Below are 9481 nucleotides of genomic sequence, written 5' to 3'. Positions count from 1 at the left end.
GCCAGCGGCCCCGGGACGCAGCCTGGCCCCTTGCCCCCAGGCGTGAGGGGCTGCGGGGCGGCCCCGCTCCCCGCCGCCGTTCGGCCGGCCCTCCGCGGAGCCGCAGCCGAGGTCCCCGCGGGCCGTGGCCGCCCCCCCCGCCGCGGCGGTCATGGGAGATGTAGTCCCTCCCCCCACCCTTCCCTGCGGAGACGAGGGGCGCGAGGGCAGGGTTTGACGTCGGCAGTGACGCAACGGTGTTGTGGGGTGAGGCGTTCGCTGACGTAGAGAGCGGCCCCGCCACGCCGGGGTGGGGGAAGGGGCGGCAGCAGCGGGGGGCGGGGCCGGGGGCGGGGCGCGGCGGGTGACGGGCAGGCGGGGGCCGGGCGGGCGGCGGGGGCGGGGCCGGGCGGGGGGGTGGGGGAAGGGAGGCGATATATGGGGGCGCGCCGGGCGGGGAGGCAGTAGCAGAAGGAGCCCAGCTGCGGCGGCCGAGCGCGCCCGTCGTGGGGGTGTGAGCAGCGCAGCCCTCCCCCCCTTTCCCTCCCCCCCCCTTTTTTTTTCCAACCCTCCCCCTCCCTTTTTTTTTTTTCTCTTTCCTTTCCCCTCCCATCCTCGCCGAGGGAGCCGGCTCTCGGAGATGGGGGTCGGGTGCTGAGCCGCCCCCCCACCCCCCCCCGCACTCACACCCCCGCCGGGACTGTTTGCACTACCCCCCGCACACCCACCCGGGTGAGTACCGCTCGCTGAGGGCGGGGGCGCCGGCCGGCGCGGGGGGTGTGCGCTGGGCGGCGGGGCCCGGGCCGGCGGCAGCCGCTGAGGCGGGGGGCTGGGGCAGCCGCCGCCCGGCCGTGAGGCGAGCGAAGGGCTGAGGCGGCCGCCGCCCGGCCGCTGAAGCGAGGGGCTGAGGCGGGCGCGGCCCCGGGCGCTGCGGCGGGGGGCCCTGAGGCGGCTGAGGCGGGGGGTGCCGAGGCGGTCACGACCCCGCGCGGCCGGGGAGAGGGGCGGGCACGGCCCCGCGGGGAGGGGCAGTGCCGGGGGGGCCGCGGCGGCGGGGAGCCGGGGGACAGGAGGGCGTGGGGGCCGCCGGCAGCCCCTCGGAGCCGGCGGCTGGGGGCCAGGGCACGGCCCGGGAAGCCGGGCGGCGGAGGGTCCCTCCCAAGGCGGTCCCTGGACGCGCTCAGCCTGGGAGGGGTGAGCGTTGCCGGCTGACTAATCGCTGCTGCCTGGCCGGGCCTCTCCGGGCAGCGCTGGCAGCCGCCCTCAGGACCCTGCCCGGCGGGGGGGGGGGCGGCCGGGGGGCGCCACCGGGCGCGGGGGTGCCGGCCCTGAGTGCCGAGGGAGAGGGCCTTGAACCCCCCCGCCCCCCCTCCTTCTAGTCATCGCCCTTCCTCAGCTTTATTTTCTCTTTGACGGGCTTAGAAAAATGCTCCTCTTCCTCCCCCCCCCCCTCCTCCTCCTCCTCCTCCTCCTCCTCCCGCCGCTGCCGGAGCTCCCAGGCTGTGAGCAGAAATCTAATGAGACCCGACTGCCTGGTTATGTAACTCCCCACCGCGCTTAAGGCTCCTGCCCCTGCCCCGGCCGGCGCTCTGCCCGGCGGCACCCCGCCGCTGGGAGAGGGTGTCCTCTTTACATAAAACATACATCCTTAAAAAAAAAAAAAAAACAACAAACCAACTTGGAAACGATCAAGCTCCATTTGTTTGACCAGCTGCTTGTACCGTAGTTTGGGGGCTTAAAGAAAAAGCTATAGCGTCCACCCGGTGCGCCTTGAAAAGATCATTTCTTTCCTAAAGGACGTGGGGGGGAAGGGAAACGAAACAGATGGATTAATAAATCATTTTTAAATGCCCCTTCTAACCCACCCAATCAGCTTTTCTGTACTGATTGTGGCCCTTTTGTAAATATCTTCTGTTTGCCCTTGATCTTTTCCTTATCCCCACCCAGTGCTGATCCAGCAAACGTTTAAAGGTCGCCTTATCGTACAAGCTTTCAAACTATTCCCATACCATGTTGGGGAGAACGCGAGTGGCTTGGAAATAGGGTTCCAGACTTTATAAGGAGATTATTTGGAGCAAGAAATAAAAAAGCATTGTATTCACTTTGTCAAAGGATTTTCATACTGACTTTGATTCCTCTAATCTTTAGTGACAGCTACGCTACATTTTGTTCATAGTGATGCAGTGCAGAAAAGGACACTCTTAATTGAAATTCTCATTGGGCATTTCACTTGAGCCAAAAAAAAACCCCCAACCCCCTATTTTGTTTCATTGGAACTTTTTGAACAAAAGTGTTTCCTCTGGATGAGTACCTTTATGCCAAGGTACTGCAGGATTTTTGTTAGCAGTATGTGTGCTAATGCTTGAATCTTGTCCCTTTAACTTTAGATAGCTAATTTCTCTTTTGTTCTTTGTGAAGGAGTGGCAACCATATTTTATATTTAATATAAAATGGAGTCGTGGAGAAGGAGAAGAGCAGTCATTTTTGAGGCTATCCAAAGCTCTTAGCTCTAGTAACTTTGTGAAATCTGAACTATAGACAGCGCGATAAGTGAATTTTGTATATATTAATAGATTGCATCTGATACTATAGAATAATTTGTAGAAAGGGGAAAAATTGTGAATTAATGTATTGTAACCATTTCGTGGTCGTTGCCACCCTTATGACAGAAGATACATGCATCTATTTTGTATGCATTGACCGCATTACCAGTTTAGCTATTCTGAGGAAGAATTGTATGTATATGTGCAGCGGACATTTTCTCTTCGGTTAGCATAATTTCACCGATGCGCAGTTTATGCAGATGGTTTGCTTGGACTTAAATGTTGCATAATTTTAATTACTTGTGTGAAATCTTCTGAAGCAACTGTTCACATTTTTATAATACTGCACCTTACAGTGCAACCAATATGTTTGCAAACTTTAAAATGATAAATGACCCTTGGCCGAAGACCTTTCAGGCTAAACTAATAGCCTGGTGCTAAATTTTGCAGCTGAGTACTATAAATCATTCAAATATGGGTTGGTAATTGAACCCTTGACAGGCCTGGCAGTTCTGTGATGCTTTAAAAATTATCCTTGCTGCTTTGTGAATAACTAAATGGCAAGCTCATGTGATTTTGAAATGCCCCATGCTGTATATGTAAACACACGCCTAGTGCATCTTCTGCAGTATTGTTCGTAAGTCATGCTGAATGTGGCTGACATCCTCACCTTCCGCAGGCATGAACATAAGTGGTTTGATGCACATATTTTTTGCCTTACAAAGTAACCTATTTTATGCAAAAAGTGAAGCTAAAAGAATAGGCCTTGGAGCTTGATCTTACACTTTCCTTATTTGGATGTGTTTGCTTTTGTTTTTTCTTAAAGGAACAAGAGCACTCAAGGTGAAGGATAATAATCAACTAGAATCAGCACTTTGAATGAAATTTTGTTCCCCTGTGGCATCTTGAACACTTTCTTCTTCGGGTTTTGAAACAGACTTATAACTTTGTGGCATAGCAGCTATGCAGCTTGAAATCCAAGTAGCACTCAATTTTATTATTTCATATTTGTACAATAAGCTTCCCAGACGACGTGTCAACATTTTTGGTGAAGAGCTTGAAAGACTTCTTAAGAAGAAGTATGAAGGGCACTGGTATCCAGAAAAGCCATACAAAGGATCAGGGTTTAGATGTATACATATAGGGGAGAAAGTGGACCCAGTCATAGAACAAGCATCCAAAGAGAGTGGTTTGGACATTGATGATGTTCGTGGCAACTTGCCTCAGGATCTTAGTGTTTGGATTGACCCATTTGAGGTTTCATACCAAATTGGTGAAAAGGGACCAGTGAAAGTGCTTTATGTGGATGATAATGAAAATGGATGTGAGTTGGATAAGGAAATCAAGAACAGCTTTAACCCAGAGGCCCAGGTGTTCATGCCAATTAGTGACCCAGCATCTTCAGTGTCTAGTTCTCCTTCTCCTCCCTTTGGTCACTCTGCTGCTGTGAGCCCAACTTTCATGCCCCGCTCCACTCAGCCTTTAACCTTCACCACTGCCACATTTGCTGCCACCAAGTTTGGCTCGACCAAAATGAAGAATAGCGGCCGTAGCAACAAGGTCGCCCGCACTTCTCCCACCAACCTTGGCTTGAATGTCAATGACCTGTTGAAGCAGAAAGGCCTTTCCTCCTCCATGCACTCTCTCTACGGGCTTGGCTTAGGCAGTCAGCAGCAGCAACAGCAGCAGCAGCAGCAGAAGACTTCTGCCCTTTCTCCTAACGCAAAGGAGTTCATTTTCCCCAACATGCAGGGTCAAGGTAGTACCAGTAGCATCTTTCCTGGTGACAGCCCCCTTAACCTCAGTCCTCTCCAGTACAGTAATGCCTTTGATATGTTTGCAGCCTATGGAGGTCTAAATGAGAAGTCTTTTGTGGATGGCTTGAATTTTAGTTTAAACAACATGCAGTATTCTAACCAGCAATTCCAGCCAGTTATGGCTAACTAAAAATAAACCGAAAGTGAAATATAAGTAAATACTATTGTACAAGTTAAAATGCACGTACCCAAGGGTGTATCTTTTTTTCCACCTCTTGAGATTTTTTTTAAGGCTTGTAGTATGAATACATTCAGGCTTGGTTAGATAAATACAACATGCATCATTTTTTCATTTGCCAACCAAGCACAAAATTATTTTATACTGACTGTACATTACAAAAATATACTCTCAAAATATGGCCTCTTACAGTATTTAAGATATAGCAAGGTCGTGGCTGATTTTTTTCATGTGTCTATATATATATGTACACAAGCATATATGTATATATATATTTAAAAAATTGGCACTAATAGGTGGGTTTATTGGTCTTTTTCTAATTGTATAATTTAATTTAGTACAAAGTTTGTAAAATATCAGAGTATATATATTGTTTCTACAACATGGTATTGCATTTATATCTTTTTACTACAGTGATCTGTGACAGCTGCAGCAGCTTCATGTTGTATTTTTTTTACTGAAATTGTAAGATATCCATCTTAAAGACATCAATTCTAAAAAAAAAAAAATAAAAAGTTGTGTACAGAATATTCCTTAGTGGTGGAATTAAAATGTACGAAATATTTGCTTTTTTCAAAAGAAACACAAATTGTATTTTCTGTTAAAAGTTTAAAGATTTTTGCTATATATTATGGAAGAAAATGTAATCGTAAATATTAATTTTGTACCTACATTGTGCAATACTTGAAAAAAGGTATAAAAGTATTTTGAGTCAGTGTCTTACATGTTAAGAGGGACTGAAATAGTTTATATTAAGTTTGTATTAAAATTCTTTAAAATTAATTCACTGTTGTGGTCTTTGTTTTTACTGTTCTGCTGAAGATCAGAGCGCTGCGTTTATTGTGTTGTCAGTGCTAATGATGCAAAAAAGTCTGACTCAGTGCCTCACAAAGGAGCAATGGAAAGGGTTGCTGTGTTGATGCACCACAATAATGGGTTGCTTTACCTAAAATACTACTGACAAAGCACATAGACTGATTAAGTGTTTGCCTACAATTATTTGAGCAAACTTTCGCTTGTTTTCTGTAACTGCAGCTCACTGAAGTCAGAAGGTAATTTTATTTTGTTTTTTTCCTTGAGAGTTAAGACTGTAAGCTCTGTGAATGGTGAGTTATTGTGTGATATGATGTATCTAGAAGGGACTCAGGTGATCCAGTGAAATTCACTTGCCATGGCACCAGAATGGATTTGAACTATTATCTCGAGAGGTCCTAGACCAGTGCATCAGCGTTCTGTTTCTGTATTAGGGATTAATAGCTCAGAAACTAAACTGAATAAAAGTGCTGATTTACAGTTTACTAACTCATTGTAAACTTCCATTTTTTTATGCTCTATTAAAGAGTGAAATGTAATGCAACTACAATGTGACATTCTAAGGGTTTTATTCTAGTGGATTTTACCGATTTTGACTTAAAAGCTTCTCAAAATGTGAATGTGAGTGGGAGGAGAAAGAATTCAGAGGCTGACAAAGCAACTCAGCTTTTCCAGGGCTATTTTGAAGTTGCATCCCTTACTCTCTCCCATCTTTTTGGCAAATAGTGTTCCTTGCTAGTGGACATTGTCAAGGGGAAGAGAACCTTAACAACTTTAATACGTAAGTCTAACAAACATCAGCTTATTTTCCGTGGAAGTTCCAGCTGTAGAAAGAGAAGAGACATGCTAAGTGGGTGGTCCTTTGGCTCATGGTGGTGAGTAATAACCTACAGATTAAAATTACCTGAGCTTTAGTATTCCAAAACTGGAATTGGAGGGTGAAGATCAGTCTTTCCCTGTTTGATGCACTTGATTTTACAAAAGGTGTAAGTTGCGTGCACACATACACCCCTGGTTTGGTGTGAGCAGAATTTTGGTGGAAATGGCCTAGTGCTGTAAGGAAGAGGGTGTTTTTCAACACCAGCGTGAGACCTTTGCTTTGGACAGAGCTGTGAAGACCTGAGCTGGGTGGAGATGTGAAGCCGACAGTGGTATCAATTTCCAGTGCCATGACAACCAATTCAAAAGCAATAATGGAGCGAAGGGTTTTTTAGGCTTCAACTGTCTCTGTTTAATTGGCGCCTTTTTATTGAGTTTGCCATCTGGTTTATCTTTCCACTAACGGCACATCAGTGGACAGGACTGTACTTAAGAAGTGCATAATTTGGTGTCTAATTTAAAGTGGATGACTTTGCTTTTAAAAGGAATTAGAAAAAGAATTAGGAAAAAAAAATACTGGTTCAATTACTGGAAAATGGAGAATGTTATCTCTGTGTATTATTTCTATTTGTATGCCTAGACTTTAAGACTCTACTACAGTTTTACTATTTAAAATACAATAGTAATACCTAAACTGCGTAGGACGTTGAGCAAGTTGACAGTGGAGACTGTACTACATGTTCTCTTAATATTTCTATTCCTGTGATTTAAACTGAGATCATTTGTCTTAAAGGTCATGGAGCTTATCCTCTTCCCGTGCTGATTTGTTCACTTCCACTGTAACCAGCTCTGCGTACGAAGGGCAGTGGTTTGCAACAAGGAGGAATCTCTGGAAACAAGGTGGTTTTTTTGCAGCACCTTTTTTAATACAAAGATTTTAATAAGCGGGGTTGTTTATGGTGCTTTGCAAGGAGACAATCTGTAGGGAGAGCTTCCAGTTTTCTCCGAAGAATGCAAGTGTGAAAATTTGTGATGTTTTTCCTTACTCCTTACAGAAATTAAAGATGAGTGCTTTCTGTTCAGTCTGCTTCACCCATTTATTTATCTTTTGCTAAAGTTTGGTGCTGGATTTGTTAGCTCAGACATATACATTGCAACGTTCTGTTCTAAACGATTGCCAAGGCAATCTCTGGTTTGATTTGCACACACCCGGTGTTCTGCTCTGGAGCCGTGCTGTCAGGTAAGTGCGTTTCTGTGAGAGAAAGGGTGTCGGGAGGAGTAAAGGGGGCAAAGGAAGCATTTGCTCAGTTGTGCAAGTTCTTTTGTATTTTCTCTTGTGAACATGCAATTTTACTTCCTTAAAATTGCCGGTGTAAGTTAAACCTCGGAAGATGTCTTTAATTTACAGTAAAGAAAAGGGTAACACTGTAAGTACGCGTCCCCCTTGATGCTGCTTAGTGCATCCTGTCTCTGCACCCGAGGTCCCCACCCAAGCACAAATTAAAATCACTTTCGTCTGTAAGGCTTGCTCGTTTCTGCACAATCCATTAACTTCTAAAAATCGTAATTTTGTGAAATGGAGCTCAGAGGCACGTTGTCATGGCAGGGTAGCAAGGATTTGATGGACGGCTACTGTCTGTGCTACATTTGTTTTGTGGGTAGACAACGGACCTTACGCTTGATCAGAAGTCTGGGAGCGGTCGCCAAAACCAAATTGATCCAATTATTTCTGCAAAGGAGAGCCAACTCAGAGGTGGAGTTCACGGTACGTAGCGCTTCCTTACTGCATCGTGTTCTCAGAGGTGCCTGCTACGGATGTGAACGCAGAGGGCACAGGCTGCGCTGGCACTGGCATCCCGGTGAGTACAAGTTTTGTAGTTCTCTTAACTTCAACTATCTAATCGACTAACTAATTTACACAAATTGAGGGCTGGGTGTAAGCCCCAGGAAGGTCCATCCCTCCTCCTCCACGCAGAATTGGAATGCTGTTACACATGGCGTGTGTGGCCTCTTGCTGCAGACGCCCGTGGCAGATGTATCCAGCCTGCCCGGCTGCCTGCGCCCTGTGCTCCCACCGGACTCCAACGTGCAAAAAAGCCTGTCGGTAGCAAACAGCCCAGTTGCATTTTTGAAATATCAAGTAACCAAACAACTAGTTGTTAAATCAGCTCTTTGGACCGGCAGGGGATCAAAGCAGAGTTCATGTACTGATCTGGCGCCCCAGACTGTTCTATTAACGTTTCAGGAATAAATACCTCCGAGTTTGTGTTGGTAGGTTTGGAGCAGATGAAGCAAACCGGCGGTTCAGCACTTCTTTTTTATATCATCAGCAAGTTGATTTAAATTGAGTGTACAGAGTTGGCCGCATTCCTCTCATGAGCTGCATAAAAAGTTCGCTAAATCGAAGTGCCAGAGCAGTAAAATCCTGCTGAAGGGATTGTTTCCAAAGACGAGTGAGAGGAACTGTTAAACTGTTACTGTGGCAGCGCGCGTGTGACTTTTGTCCTCTTGGCTTTATTTTAGTGACGGTAGTAAGGAGTTTTGCGTTACAGAAGGGAAAAAGCATTAAGGCTCGGGAACATAAACCACATTCCCCTTGGTGCTACGAGTTCTCTACCTCATAGACAAAATATGATCAGTGTGCAGGAGTAGCAGGTGTAAAATATTTTTAGAAAAAACCTTGGCGTACAGCGCAGACATCCCTCGACCCCCATCCTTTATTCTGTCCGCTTTTGTTTGTTAAAAACAACGCGTAGTATTGATGGCTGCAGTTTTGGTGGAACTTGCTGTAGTTTTCGTTCGGTAATTTAGCACTTCAGAGGCCTGAAATCAGAGATCCTCTCCTCTGAGAGCTGGGACACCATTACATTACATTGGAACAGTCTGTAGCCTCTGTGCCCTCTTGGAGCTCATTGCGCTGCATTCCCTCGTCCCCTTGGCTCCAAGGCTGCCCATAGCATAAAACAAAAGGGGACTCTGGGAATGTGGTGCTTTAATTATTGTTCAGTGCCCCTGTGAGCTTCTCTGAGAAAGTTATACCTGGCTAATGCAATTAAAAGCAGACCTGGAAACCCGCCTTTTTTTTTTTTTTCCTTGGCAGAATATATTCATTCCGTGCTACACCCATAACCCTTCCTTTGTGTTTTCTGTCTCTCCCACAGCATCCTCGGAAGGACCGACGTGCACTGCTGCCTGTGTTGGCTGCCTCTCGCTGTTTGCTCTGCTGCACCAGGCTTTCACGCCGCTCTTTGCAGCTGGACTCAGCTCCCGTCAGGCCTCATCTCTGAAGCTGCTGGATGCCAGGAGCAGCTGTGCCGTGGAAGACCTCAGCA

At 46.7% G+C, this 9481-nt stretch overlaps 1 protein-coding gene across 2 annotated transcripts; it reads left to right on the top strand.

Moving 5' to 3' along the window:
- The first annotated feature begins 443 nt into the window (after positions 1-443).
- TOB1 (transducer of ERBB2, 1) lies at positions 444-5300 on the top strand. 2 transcript variants are annotated; one of them, XM_040581831.1, is made up of 2 exons: positions 444-711; positions 3349-5300. In XM_040581831.1, the coding sequence occupies exon 2, from the start codon at positions 3486-3488 to the stop codon at positions 4467-4469; it is 984 nt and encodes a 327-aa protein (XP_040437765.1). In that variant the 5' UTR covers positions 444-711; positions 3349-3485; the 3' UTR covers positions 4470-5300. The 2 variants fall into 2 exon arrangements, with proteins under 2 accessions (XP_040437765.1, XP_040437766.1); XM_040581832.1 differs by lacking the exon at positions 444-711 and adding an exon at positions 1473-2302.
- The last annotated feature ends 4181 nt before the right edge of the window (positions 5301-9481 follow it).

Source organism: Falco naumanni, chromosome 1 (assembly GCF_017639655.2).
Source record: "Falco naumanni isolate bFalNau1 chromosome 1, bFalNau1.pat, whole genome shotgun sequence".
NCBI classification, from domain to species: Eukaryota; Metazoa; Chordata; class Aves; order Falconiformes; family Falconidae; genus Falco; species Falco naumanni.
The sequence above is the reverse complement of the archived record's forward strand: the minus strand, read 5'-3'. Positions and strand labels throughout refer to the sequence as shown.